Below are 15,079 nucleotides of genomic sequence, written 5' to 3'. Positions count from 1 at the left end.
CATCTTCAAAAGCAATCCTTTCCTATTAAAGTTTAATCTTTTAAAAAAATATCCTTGGCTACTAGCCTTTTATAACCCCCATCCCACCCAATATATTTGACAAATAAAATACTGAAAATTTTCCACAACTCTAGCTGGTCTTCTACAGAATATTTTTTGTCAAGACCAAGTATCTAATTTTTTTTCCCTTTTAAATAGTCTTTATTTATTATAGCAGTTTTAGGTTCACAGCAAAACTGAGAGGAAGGTGCAGAGATTTCCCACATACTCCCTGCCACCACAAATGCATAGCCTCACCCCACTATCAACATCCTGCACCAGAGTGGTACATCTGTTACAACTGATAAACCCACATGAACACATCATTATCACCAAGAGTCCACAGTTTACATTAGGATTTTCTTTTGGCATTGTACATTCTGTGGGTTTTGACAAATGTATGGCATGTAATCCAATTATAGTATTACACAGACTCTAATTTGTTTGTAGTCTAAAGATGAAATACCTTTAAACTTATAAAACTAAACAAAAATAAAAATGTTTAGTCGCTGGATAACTTCAAGCATAAAGGTGGTCTTAACTTTTGGTAACAAAAGAGTAAGTTGAAAACACATCTACTATTTATATGTAATTTTTTCATATGTGGCAATATTCCCCACCTGGAAAATGTCCACATTAAGGAACAAGTCACTAATTAGTAACAGAACATAGAGCTTTGAATATCGAAGTAGTATTCTGTAAGAAATATTCTGTCTTGATGAAACTTTTAAAAACATATGCACAACATTTGCATCATTTCTCAAAACTATTTTCAAAAAGCAAATGTACAGATCAAATTTTAACATCATAAGGAACTACTTGTAAACGTGTGTACCAGTTTCACATTTTACCTTTCTGTAGGAATCTTCTATCGTTGGGTCATATTTTTCAACAAAAATTCCCTGAACAAACTGAACTGTCTGGGGAAAAAAAATAAGAGAAATATTAAAAAATTAAAGAAAAAACTCCTTTGAATGTTACTTAACCTCACAAGTTATAATGATTAATTGAAATTATGTGAAAATTCTGGGTAAACACATAAATGTAAAGTATATCATTATCTTTCAATATAAGGATACAACCATAATTAAGAGTACATTTATTATGAAAGGAGGTAGTCATGTTAAAAGCTGTCAGCAATACTGACGATAATACACTGTTAATTACATTAAGTTTTAAAACACAAGGATACAAATAACATATCTGAACTAATTAAAAGATGAAAAATTATCAGTATTTAACTCCTACTGCCCCTTTGTATATCTATAGTAACTTTTATCCCATGCCCTCTGCCCTTAATGAAGTGACAAAGATTCTAATTTTTTTTTTAAAACACAGGGTCTTTGCTATGTTGCCTGGGCTGGCCTTGAACTCCTGAACTCAAGAGATCCTCCCGCCTCAGTCTCCTAGGTAGCTGGGACCTCAAGCAGCATCTGGCTTAAATTTTTTAAAGCCTTTCTAAATTGTGGTGGAAAAGAGAAAGGGAAATTTAAACTAACTGAATGTTTATTATGTTCCAGACATTAAGCTAGCCACTTTTAATTTATAACCACATTCAAATTTCACTTTCATCCCAGAAATAGTTATTCTTCCCATTTGCCAGCTGAGATTCAAACACACATCTTCCTGATTCTAAAGCCTTACTTTTTCCATTGGAAAATACTGCCCATTCGTCTTTTTCAGATATTACCTACTTTTATCTTAAAGGCATCTAAAAACACATACTAGAAAATACGTATTTATCATTCAGTAAGTGAAAAAAGTACAGAAGATGGTTTTAAGATATTGCCTAGATAACTTTAAAACAGGGTCTGGTACATTGTTGCCTAAAAAGCAAGGGTAAGAATGTGGACTAAGGTCATCTACACTTAAATTACTCAGAGGAATATTTGATATACTATTTTAGCTTGAGCTAAAGAGATTAACTCAAATATAGTAAACAAACTTCTTTCTCCTACTAAGCTTCTATTATTCAAAGGCAACTCAAGATAAAATCACAACAAAAACTTTAATAATCACTTTTATCAAGGATTTAATCACCTCATCTTCTAAGTATGACACATAATTTAAACATAAAAAACAGTCTATGCTGGATGCAGTGGCTCATGCTGTACTCCTAGCACTTTAGGAGGCCAAGGCAGGAGGAATGCTTGAGCTCAGGAACTTGAAACCAACCTGGGCAACGTAGTGAGACTTTGTCTCTACAAAAAAAATTTAAAAATTAGCCAGGGGTGGTGGCATGCACCTGTAGTCCCAGCTACTTGGGTGGCTAAGGTGGGAGGATTCCTTAAGCCTAGGAGGTTGAAGTTGTAGTGAGCCATGATCATGCCACCGCACTCCAGGGAAAGATGCTGATTCAAAAAAAAAAAAAAAAAAATACTTTGGGAGGCCGAGGTAGGCAGATCACGAGGTCAGGAGATTAACACCATGCTGAAACCCCGTCTCTACTAAAAAATACAAAAGGCCGGGCGCGGTGGCTCAAGCCTGTAATCCCAGCACTTTGGGAGGCCGAGACGGGCGGATCACGAGGTCAGGAGATCGAGACCATCCTGGCTAACACGGTAAAACCCCGTCTCTACTAAAAAATACAAAAAAAACTAGCCGGGTGAGGTGGCGGGCGCCTGTAGTCCCAGCTACTCCAGAGGCTGAGGCAGGAGAATGGCGTAAATTCGGGAGGCGGAGCTTGCAGTGAGCTGAGATCCGGCCACTGCACTCCAGCCTGGGCGACAGAGCGAGACTCCGTCTCAAAAAAAAAAAAAAAAAAAAAATTAGCTGGGCGCAGTGGTGAGAGCCTGTAGTCCCAGCTACTCGGGAGGCAGGAGAATGGTGTCAACCCGGGAGGCGGAGCCTGCAGTGAGCCGCGATCTCGCCACTGCACTCCCGCCTGGGCTTAAAAAAGAAAAAAAGGCAGTCTAATATGGCTTCCTAATATGCTTTAGGCTAGAACAGAGGTTCTCAAAATACGGTCCAAGGCAGAGGCTCCCTAAGGCCAAACTATCTTCCTAACAATACTAAGATGTACTCTTCTTCTTCTCTCATAAGTTTACAGTGGAATCTTCCAAAGTAGAACATTTGCTATTCCAAGAGACTAGATACAGAAGCAGGCATAAGAGCCCATGTGCCTTCTATAAGCCAGACATTAATAAGACTTGCACAAATGCAAAACAATCCAACACTTCTCATTTCTTTCTTACTAAAAGTAATGTTTTACTACTCCTCTGAATCTTATCCTCTGTCTTAATTTTCAGGGACATCTCATTCATTGATTCACATAGATTATAATTTTATGCCTCAGGTTTTTGTACTGGATCATCTCCTCTTTTCCTCTCTTGTATCCTCATTTTCCTCTCCAGTGGAGAGGAACTGCCCCAGCATACAAATATGCTTTACTATCTCCAATTCTAAAACAAAAACAAAAACCTCCCTTAACCCCAATATCTCTCCAGCTTCTGCCCCCATTCTCTGTCTCCTCTTATAATCAAGCTTCTTCAAATGTCTATATTCCATTTCCTCAGCTCTCATTTACTCTTCAACCCACCCCACTATGGTTATGGCAACATGACCTGACTAAAGCTGCTTTCTTTACCATGTCCCACTACCTCTATGCTCTCTGATCATCTCTTTCCTCTCTTTTACTTGACTTTTGAGCAATCAAGTAGACACCTTCTATGCTAGATCCTCCAATCCTACCCACTTCCTAAAGGTTGAGAGGTACTCAGAGCTCAGTACTGGGCTCTGCTCTTCTCTCTAGTATCTCCCTAGACCTCTTTCACTCCTGTGGATTTTTTTCCAAAATTATTTCTGAAAAGGTGATTCATGGACATAGCACTAAATTCAAAAGGCATAAAATGCTATGCAGTGAACTAAGCTTATCTACCACCCTTGTTCCCAGCTATCCAGTCCCACTCCCAAGAAAGTAACTGATATTACCCATAGCTTATTTAACCTTGCAGAGATACTCTATGATTTTACAGCTATCTGCCCTCAGCCTACACTTTTTTAAATCTAAAACACAAATTATAGTCTACACTGTTTAGTACCTTTTTTCTCTGTAATAATACATCTTGGATATCATTACATATTGGTATATATAGAGCTATTGCATTCTTTCTAATGGCTGTATTCTACTCTGAAAATGTATTAAAATTTACTTAACTAGCCCCTTAATGGAACACATTTAGGTTGTTTCCAGACTCTGGTCACTTGGTCACTGTAAAGAATGTTGCAATGTTCCCTGACCACGCCATTTTGCACATGTGAACTTATATGTGGGCTACATTTTTAGAAAAGGAATCTTTGAATTGAAAGTTATATGCCATTAAAAATGACAGATATTCTCAAACATTCTCGACAGAGGCACTAATTTACACACCTAACAGTAATGTAACTCTCATGAAATTAAATATCATCACCATATTGATGGCACCCAAAGTCATATCACCGGTCTCTCTCTTTTATTACTTCAACATGTCACAAACATAAAATCTGGCTTGACTCTTTGATTTGGACTCTCACTGCTCATTCTCCACTGTTTCCCTTCTTTTTTTAATCCATCCATAATAGTAGCTCAAACTAGAAACCTGGGAGCCATCCTTGACAGCTCCTTCTCTCCTAGTCATCGTATCAATCTAGCACCAACTTACGTCAGTTCTACCACTTACTCAATCCTCAAACATCTACTTCTCTCTTCTTCACTGCCATGGTTTTAATCCAAGCTTCCATAAACAATGATCTGGTATACTGTATTAACTCCCAATTTGTCTCCCACATCCACTCTGCCTTTCTTCTAAATTAATCCGTATTTTTTTTTCAGAGTATCTCTCTCACAAGTATAACCAAGGAGTTCTTTGTTTAATTGTGTATTTATCACATCTCCTCCACTACAATGCAAGCTCCACGAGAAACTATGACTATTTTTGTTCACTCCTGTGACCCTAGAATCTGACATTGTAGAAGCTCAGTAACTATTTACTAAATAAAAACAGCATGAACACAAAAAATGACCTTCATTCCATGTGAGTCTAGAGTGGAAGCAGGTGAGGAATTATCCCAGTAGAATCTGTAATAATCAGTTTCCCCCACTACAATGTAAATTCCTTAAAAATGAGAACAATCTTACTCCTCTCTGAATCATAAACACTGGTGCTTGCCATGTAAGACAGTCAATAAATATTTGATAAATGTAAGAATAAATGAGCCAACGTTATAAAAGTATATATCTGTGGTTATTAAATGATTTCCCGTCCTTTGTGGGGCAGATACCAGATATATAATAATGCCACCTTTTCTCTTTGGTGTCTAGAAGTCTGAAAGCAAGGAAATCTCAAAATTCTTCTTGTATTATACTAATCAGTTACAGTTAGGTGGCTAACTTACCAGAGCAGACTTCCCAACGCCTCCTGAACCAAGGACCACTAGCTTGTACTCACGCATGATGTGATCTGTTTAAATACTGACGATCTGAAAAACAAACAAACAAACAAAAAAATCAAAGATTAAGAAACATACTAACAGCCTAATAATGTACAACTGCTACATCAAATATAGGAGTTCGTTTTGTTTTTTCCTTGTAAGACTATCAAAGGGACAACAGAAGCTACATGGCAAAAATCCATATAGATTAAAGTTTATAGGATTACTTTCAGACATTTTAATTCACTGAAGATCATCTTTGACTAGGCATCAATTATGTTCATATTACTTCTAAGAATCTTTGATTAAAAACAAGATGATTAAATCCAACAGTTGATAATCTTATGACTACAATGATAAACCCAATTCTTTGCAAAGCTATCATTTAAACAACTTATGTACTTTTTAAAAATATTCACTCATGAGCTTTAATATAATGTACAGGCTATTTTACTTAAAATATTCTACAGTAATTCTACACTATTTTGTTCATTATTGTATTATAGCTGAACCATTTAAAGTGTCATCTTGAAAATAATTAAAGATGTGAACAGGAGATCAGATGAAATTGCTAAACACCATAGGCAGTTATTAGCAATACACGACATAAGGCCCAAATGGCCAGAGAAAATAAAAGGAACATAAACTTTATTTTTTATCTCCATGGTTATCTTAAAAGGTATAAAGACAGGAAATAATTTTCAATGGCCATGGTGGAATAACTAGAAACAGACTTTTCAACTCACAATAACAGCCAGAACAGTGAACAAAAAAATATAAAACTCTTTTTAGATATTGGATAACAAGCAGTGTAGGACTGTGATTTCTGAGATGCAAAAGAAATGAAGTGAGACCTAACCTGCCCTGGCTTTCTGCCTAGAGGCACTTTTCAGACTGTGGTGAAGGGAGAAAGAACTCAAGCAGAGCTTAGAAGTGTGCCAGAGAAGTGGAAGCTAAGCATATAAAATTCCAGAAATCTGCATAAGGATTCACTTGAGTCTGGCTAAGCACTAAGCCCAGCACACAGACTAACTTCAAAAAGTAAGGCAAAGAATAAATAGAGATTTACAGGTGGAACAGTTCCCAGAGTCATATGGTTCTGACTAGAAGTCTTCCTTGTTGAAAAACTAGGAATTCACTAGAAACCTCAAAAGACTCTTATCTTAGTAGCAGAGCTAAATAAGCTCTAGAGTAAATGATATTCTAGATGCTTCCTAACAAAGCTTAAAACAAGGCTCAAAAGGATGGAGTTGGTCCATGTGTAACTCAACCACTTGTCTAAACAAAGTCCAAGATTCTTTAAAAGAAGCAGAAAAAAAAATTCCACCACTCAATCATATAAAATTAACAATGTCCAGTATCCAATAAAAAATTAATAGAAATGTGAAGAAAGAAAATGTGACCTGAAACCAGAGTGACATAAATCAACTGAAACCATCCCAGAAACAAGATGATGAAATTAGCCAATGAGGACTCTAAAACAATTATAAATATGCTCAAAAATTTAAAGAAAAAAAAATGAGGAAGAAAATGGTACACATAATTAGAACCAAAAAGAACTTAGAGTATTCAGGCTGGGCGCAGCGGCTCATGCCTGTAATCCCAGCACTTTGGGAGGCCGAGGCGGGTGGATCACGAGGTCAGGAGATCAAGACCATCCCGGCTAACACAGTGAAACCCCGTCTCTACTAAAAATACAAAATATTAGCCAGGCGTGGTGGTAGGCATCTGCAGTCCCAGCTACTCAGGAGGCTGAGGCAGGAGAATGGCATGAACCCGGGAGGTGGAGCTTGCAGTGAGCCAAGATCGTGCCACTGCACTCCAGCCTAGGCGACAGAGCGAGACTCCGTCTCAAAAAAAAAGAACTTACAGTATTCAAAAACAGTATGTGAAACAGGAATATCACTGGAGGGTATTAACAATATATTAAATACCACAGAAGGAAAGTACAGGGGATCTGAAGACACAGTAATAGAAAATACCCAAATTTAAACGCAGCTAAAATGTGATGAGAATAAGGGGAAAGAAGAGAAGGGGAAAGGGAGACAGGAGAGAGGGAACAAAGAAGCAAGGGTAGAAGGACTAGGGGTGTAATAAGAAAGAAAAGAAAAAGACAAGAACTACAGGGCAATATCAAGCCATCAAGCAGTATAATATATATGTAACTGGAATGGCGAGCAGGGGTAGCATTTGAAGAAATAATGACATTTTCAAAATTTGATAAAACTGATATATCTGGCCAGGTGCAGTGGCTTATGCCTGTAATCCCAGCACTTTCGGAGGCCAAGATAGGCAGATCACTTGAGGCCAGGAGTTAGAGACCAGCCTGGATAATATGGTGAAACTTCATCTCTACCAAAAATACAAAAAATTAGCTGAGTGTGGTAGCATGTGCCTGTGGTCCCAGCTACTTGGGAGGCTGAGGTAGGAGGACCCCTTGAACTCAGAAGGCAGAGGTTGCAGTGAGCTGCGATTGTCCCACTGCACTCCAGCCTGAGTGACAGAGACCCTGTCAAAAAAAAAAAAAAAAAAAAAGACACATCTACACATCCAAGTAACTCAATGAGTCCGCCTCCTGAAGGAGTATAAACACAAAGAAAACCAAAATGAGGCAGAATAATCAAATTCCCGAAAAGCTGTCAAAAACAGAAAATCTTACAAGAAGCCAGAAGAAAAAAATTTACATAGAAACAAAGTTAAAATATACAGACTTCAGCCAGGCACGATGGCTCACGCCTGTAATCCCAGCACTTTGGGAGCCGAGGTGGGCGGATAGTCTGAGCTCAGGAGTTTGCGACCAGCCTGGGCAACACGGTGAAACCCTGTCTCTACTAAAATACAAAAAATTAGCTGGGCGTGGTGGCATGAGCCTGTAGTCCCAGCTACTCGGGAGGCGGAGGCAGGAGAATCGCTTGAACCCAGGAGGCAGTGGTTACAGTGAGCCGAGAGATTGAGCCACAGCACTGCAGCCTGGGCAACAGAGTGAGACTCCATCTCAAAAAAAAAAAAAAAAAAAAATACACACACACACACAGACTTCTTGTGAAGCTATGCAAGACAAGAAAATGGAACTATAAAACAAAGAAAAATCCGGTCAACCTAGAAAAATAAATAAAATGAATATATGTTGAAGAAATGGAAGTAAAAGATTTTTCCCAGACTTCATCCTCCTGGTGGGGGCGGGAAAAAAAAAAGCTGGAGGCAAAAAGTTCACCAGCATACATTTAAATCATGAAGAATTTTTTTTTTTTTTTGGGGGGGGGGACAGGGTCTCACTCTGTTGCCCAGGCTGGAGTACAAGGAGTACAGTGGTACGACTGTAGCTCACTGCAGCCTCAAATTCCTAGGCTCAGGCAATCTTCCCACCTCAGCCTCCTGAGCAGCTGGCACTACAGGAGTGCACCACCACACCTGGCTAACGTTTCTAACTTTTTTTGTAGACAAAGGGTCTCACTATGTTACCTAGGCTGGTCTCAAACTCCTGGGCTCAAAGGCTCCTCCCACCTTGGCCTCTCAAAGTGCTGGGATTACAGGTATGAGCCAGCACACCCAGCCACAAGAGTAATTTCACCACTTAGAGCAAAAATGATAATAATCACTGGGTTTACATGTAGAAGTAAAATATATTACAATAGTAGAAGAGAGAGAAAGAGAATACTGAAGGTCCTTAGATTATATCTGAAGTAATACAGCACGTTTTGAAGTAAATTGTCATATGTTAAAGAAGTATATTGTAAGTCCCTGAGCAACCACTAAAAACAAACAAACAAAATTCAACTCAGGCCGGGCGTGGTGGCTCACGCCTATAATCCCAGCACTTTGGGAGGCTGAGGTGGGTGGATCACCTGAGGTCAGGAGTCCCAGACAAGCCTGGCCAACATGGCAAAACCCCATCTCTACTAAAAATATAAAAAGTAGCCGGGCATGGTGGCAGGCGCCTGTAATCCCAGCTATGTGGGAGGCTGAGGCAGGAGAACTGCTTGAACCCGGGAGACGGAGGTTGCAGTGACCTGAGATTATGCCACTGCACTCCAGTCTGGACAACAGAGCGAGATTCCATGTAAAAAAAAAAAAAAAAAATTTCAACTCAATCAAAAAGAATGTATGAAAAATGCAAACAAATAAGCAAAAAATAGCGAAGAAAAAATTGGGATAAATACAAAAGGCAAGATGGCAGAATTGAAAGGAAATCACATCATTACATTAAATGCAAATTGTCTAAACATTCCAATTCAAAGGCAATATAAAAAAGTAAGACCTAACTATATGTTGCTTCAAGAAACAATCTTTAAATATGGATACAGGAAAAAACATCTATTGGTAACAAAGTCACAATTACTGCTAATATTACTGCTGTGTTTTGTTGCCTGCATTCAAAATAGAAAGAAATACTAAATTTCATTCAGAGATTAGTGGAAAAAAAAAAAGATACAAATATTTTTTCTTTCTATGAGAGTACTGGGAACCCTGGATTAAGAATCCCTACCTACTCTAAACAGTTACCATTTTAGGTTACTTTAGTTCAGTTCTCAAACTTTTTGGTTTCAAGTCTTCTTTATAAACTCTAACTTTTATTTTTTTCTTGAGACAGGGTCTCACTCTTTGCTCAGGCTGGAATGCAGCGGCACAATCACAACTCACTGCAGTCTCCACCTCCCTTGCTCAAGTAAGTGATCCTTCCGCCTCAGCCTCCTGAGTAGCTGGGACTACAGACATGCACCACCACAACTGGGTAATTTTCTTTTTTCTTTTTCTCTCTTTTGCAGGGACGGGATCTCACTATGTTGCGCAGGCTAGTCTCAAACGATTCAGATTCCCAAAAGTGAGAATCACTTGTGCCCAGGAGTTTGAGACTAGCCTGGGCAACATAATCGAAGAGGCCATCAAGTAAGGCTCAAGACGCTTCGGCCTCCCAAAGGGCTGAAATTATAGGTGTGAACCACCATGCCCAGCCAACACTTTTACATTCTTTTTTTTTTTTTCCAACAATATCAATAATCACTTTATTTTGTTATACTTTAAATTCTGCAATACATGTGCAGAAAGTGCAGGTTTGTTACATAGGTATACGTGTGCCATGGTGGTTTGCTGCACTCATCAACCCGTCATCTACATTAGGTATTTCTCCTAATGCCATGCCTCTCCTTACCCCCACCCCCCGATAGGTCCTGGCATGTGACCTTCCCATCCCTGTGTCCATGTGTTCTCACTGTTCAACTCCCACTTATGAGTGAGAACATGCAGTGTTTGGTTTTCTGTTCCTGTGTTAGTTTGCTGAGAATGATGGTTTCCAGCTTCATCCATTGCCCTGCAAAGGACATGAACTCATTCTTTTTCATGGCTGCATAGTATTCCATGGTGTATATATGCCACATTTTCTTTATCCAGTCTATCATTGATGGGCATTTGGGGTTGGTTCCAAGTCTTTTCTATTGTGAATAGTGCTGCAATAAACATACAGGTGCGTGTGTCCTAATAGTAGAATGATTTATAATCCTTTGGGCACATACCCGGTAATGGGATTGCTGGGTTAAATGGTATTTCTGGTTCTAGATCCTTGAGGAATCACCACACTGTCTTCCACAATGGTTGAACTAATTTACACTCCTACCAAAAATGTAAAAGTGTTCCTATTTCTCCACATCCTCTCCAACATCTGTTGTTTCCTGCCTTTTTAATGATCACCATTTTAACTGGCGTGAGATGGTATTTCATTGTGGTTTTGATTTGCATTTCTCTAACGACCAGTGATGATGAGCTTTTTTTCATATGTTTGCTGGCTGCATAAATATCTCCTTTTGAGAAGCGTCTGTTCATATCCTTTGCCCACTTTTTGATGAGGTTGGTTTTTTTCTTGTAAATTTGTTTAAGTTCCTTGTAGATTCTGGATATTAGCCCTTTGTCGGATGGGTTGCAAAAATTTTCTCCCATTCTGTAGGTTACCTGTTCACTCTGCTGATAGTTTCTTTTGCTGTGCAGAAGCTCTTTGGTTTCATTAGATCCCATTTATGGGATTTTGGCTTTCGTTGCCATAGATTTTGGTGTTTTAGTCATGAAGACTGCCCATGCCTATGTCCTGAATAGTACTGCCTAGGTTTTCTTCTCGGGTTTTTATGGTTGTAGGTCTCACGTTTAAGTCTTTAATCCATCTTAAATTTTGCATAAGGTGTAATAAGGGAGTCCAGTTTCAGTTTTCTGCATATGACTAGCCAGTTTTCCCAACATCATTTATTAAATAAGGAATCCTTTCTCCATTGTTTGTTTTTGTCAGGTTTGTCAAAGATCAGATGGTTGTAGATGTGTGGTGTTATTTCTGAGGCCTCTGTTCTGTTCCATTGCTCTATATATCTGTTTTGGTACCAGTACCATGCTGGTTTGGTTGCTGTAGCCCCATAGTATAGTTTGAAGTCAGTGTGATACCTCTAGCTTTGTTCTTTTTGCTTAGCACTGTCTTGGCTATATGGGCTGTTTTTTGGTTCCATATGAAATTTGAAACAGTTTTTTTCTAATTCTGTGAAGAAACTCAATGGTAGCTTGATGGGGATAGTGTTGAATCTATAAATTACTTTGGGATACTGATTCTTCCTATTCATGAGCATGGAATGTCTTTCCATTTGTTTGTGTCCTCTCTTATTTCCTTGTGCAGTGGTTTGTAGTTCTCCTTGAAAAGGTCCTTCACATGCCTTCTAAGTTGCATTCCTAGGTATTTTATTCTCTTGGTAGCAACTGTGAATGGGAGTTCACTCATGATTTTGCTGTTTGTCTATTATTGGTGTATAGGAATGCTTGTGATTTTTGCACATTGATTTTGTATCCTGAGACTTTGCTGAAGTTGCTTATCAGCTTAAGGAGTTTTTGGCCTGAGACAATGGAGTTTTCTAAATATACAATCATCTCATCTGCAGAGACAATTTGACTTCCTCTCTTCCTATCTGAATACCCTTTATTTCTTTGTCTTGCCTGATTGCCCTGGCCAGAACTTCCAATACTATGTTGAACAGGAGTGGTGAGAGGGCATCCTTGTTTTGTGCAAATTTTCAAAGGGAATGCTTCCAGTTTTTGCCCATTCAGTATGATATTGGCTGTGGGTGTGTCATAAATAGCTCTTATTATTTTGGGATATGTTCCATCAACACTTAGTTTATTGAGTGTTTTTAGCATGAAGGGGTGGATTTTATCAAAGGCCTTTTCTGCATCTATTGAGATAATAATGTGTTTTTTGTCATTGGTTCTGTTTATGTAATGGATTACATTTACTGATTTGCATATGTTGAACCAGCCTTGCATCCCAGGGATAAAGCCGACTTCATTGTGGTGAATAAGGTTTTTGATATGCTGCTGGATTTGGTTTGCCAATATTTTACTGAGGATTTTCGCATCAATGTTCATCAGGGATATTGGCCTGAAATTTTCTTTTTTTGTTGTGTCTCTGCCAGGCTTTGGTATCAGGATGATGCTGGCCTCATAAAATGAGTTAGGAAGGAGCTGCTCTTTTTCTGTTGTTTGGAATAGTTTCAGAAGGAATGGTACCAGCTCCTCTTTGTACCTCTGGTAGAATTCGGCTGTGAATCCACCTGGTCCTGGACTTCTTTTGGCTGGTAAGCTATTAATTACTGCCTCAATTTCAGAACTTGTTATTGGTCTATTCAGGGATTTGACTTCTTCCTGGTTTAGTCTTGGGAGGGTGTATGTGTCCAGGAATTTATCCATTTCTTCTAGATTTTCTAGTTTATTTGCATAGAGGTGTTTATATTCTCTGGTGGTAGTTTGTACTATTGTGGGATCTGTGGTGATATCCCCTTTATCACTTTCTATTGTGTCTATTTGATTCTTCTCTTTTTCCTTCTTTATTAGTCTGGCTAGCAATGTATTTTGTTAATCTTCAAAAAACCAGCTCCTGGATTCACTGATTTTTTGAAGGGTTTTTTGTGTCTCTATCTCCTTCAGTTCTGCTCTGATCTTAGTTATTTCTTGTCTTCTGCTAGCTTTTGAATTTGTTTGCTCTTGCTTCTCTAGTTCTTTTAATTGTGATGTTAGGGTGTTGATATTAGACCTTTCCTGCTTTCTCCTGTGGGCATGTAGTCCTATAAATTTCCCTCTAAACACTGCTTTAGCTGTGTCTCTGTCCCAGAGATTCTGGTACATTGTGTCTTTGTTCTCATTGATTTTAAAGAACTTATTTATTTCTGCCTTAATTTTGTTATTTACCCAGTAGTCATTCAGGAGTAGGTTGTTCAGTTTCCATGTAGTTGTGCCGTTTTGAGTGAGTTTCTTAATCCTGAGTTCTAATTTGATTGCACTGTGGTCTGAGAGACTGTTATGATTTCCATTCCTTTACATTTGCTGAGGAGTGTTTTGCTTCCAAGTATGTGGTCAATTTTAGAATAAGTGCTATTGTGGTGCTGAGAAGAACATATATTCTGTTGATTTAGGGTGGAGGGTTCTGTAGATGTCTATTAGGTCTGCTTGGTCCAGAGCTGGGTTCAAGTTCAGAATATCCTTGTTAATTTTCTGTCTCATTGATCTGTCTAATATTGACAGTGGGGTGTTAAAGTCTCCCACTATTATTGTGTGGGAGTCTAAGTCTCTTTGTAGGTCTCTAAGAACTTGCTTTATGAATCTGGGTGCTCCTGTATTGGGTCCATATATATACTTAGGAGAGTTAGCTCTTCTTGTTGCATAGATCCCTTTACCACTATGTAATGCCATTGTCTTTTTTTTTTTTTTTTTTTTTTAAATCTTTGTTGGTTTAAAGTATGTTTTATCAGAGACTAGGATTGCAACGCCTGGTTTTTTTTTTTTTTCTTGCTTTCCATTTGCTTGGTAAATATTCCTCCATCCCTTTATCTTGGGCCTATGTGTGTCTCTGCACATGAGATGGGTCTCCTGAATACAGCACACTGATGGGTCTTGACTCTTTATCCAGTTTGCCAGTCTGTGGTTTTTTAACTGGGGCATTTAGCTCATTCACATTTAAGGTTAATATTGTTATGTGTGAATTTGATCTGGTTATTTTGCACATTAGTTGATGCAGTTTCTTCATGGTGTCATTGGTCTTTATATTTTGGTATGGTTTTTGCAGTGGCTGGTACCGGTTTTTGCTTTCCATATTTAGTGCTTCCTTCAGGGCCTCTTGTAAGGCAGGCCTGGTGGTGACAAAATCCCTCACCCTTTGCTTGTCTGTAAAGGATTTTATTTCTCCTTCACTTATGAAGCTTAGTTTGGCTGGATATGAAATTCTGGGTTGAAAATTCTTTTTTAAGAATGCTGAATATAGGCCCCCACTCTCTTCTGGCTTGTAGGGTTTCTGCTGAGAGATCTGCTGTTATTCTGATGGGCTTCCCTTTGTGGGTAACCTGATCTTTCTCTCTGGCTGCCCTTAACGTTTTTTCCTTGGTTTCAACCTTGTTGAATCTGACGATTATGTGTCTTAGGGTTGCTCTTCTCGAGGAGTATCTTTTGGCATTCTCTGTATTTCCTGAATTTGAATATTGGCCTGCCTTGCTAGGTTGGGGAAGTTCTCCTGGATAATATCCTGAAGAGCATTTTCCAACTTGGTTCCATTCTTCCCGTCACTTTCAGGTACACCAATCAATTGTTGGTTTGGCCTTTTCACATAGTCTCATAT

The 15,079-nt window shown here is 38.7% G+C and overlaps 1 protein-coding gene across 3 annotated transcripts in view; it reads right to left on the bottom strand.

Moving 5' to 3' along the window:
- Positions 1-15,079, bottom strand: part of RAP1A (RAP1A, member of RAS oncogene family) — a 171,102-nt gene that overhangs the window by 15,994 nt on the left and 140,029 nt on the right. For 2 of the 3 annotated variants that reach the window (XM_025387817.1, XM_025387808.1), the window contains exons 2-3: positions 5,416-5,499; positions 891-959 (exon numbers count right to left, since the gene is read on the bottom strand). In XM_025387817.1, the coding sequence (XP_025243602.1) occupies positions 891-959; positions 5,416-5,472 (126 nt within the window). In that variant the 5' untranslated portion in view covers positions 5,473-5,499. Of the gene's footprint in view, positions 1-890; positions 960-5,415; positions 5,500-15,079 lie in introns of those variants that run through there. The other variant, XM_025387826.1, reaches the window with a different exon arrangement.

Source organism: Theropithecus gelada, chromosome 1 (genome assembly GCF_003255815.1).
Source record: "Theropithecus gelada isolate Dixy chromosome 1, Tgel_1.0, whole genome shotgun sequence".
Lineage (NCBI taxonomy): Eukaryota > Metazoa > Chordata > Mammalia > Primates > Cercopithecidae > Theropithecus > Theropithecus gelada.
Note: the sequence above shows the minus strand (reverse complement) of the source record. Positions and strands in the feature narration are given on the sequence as shown.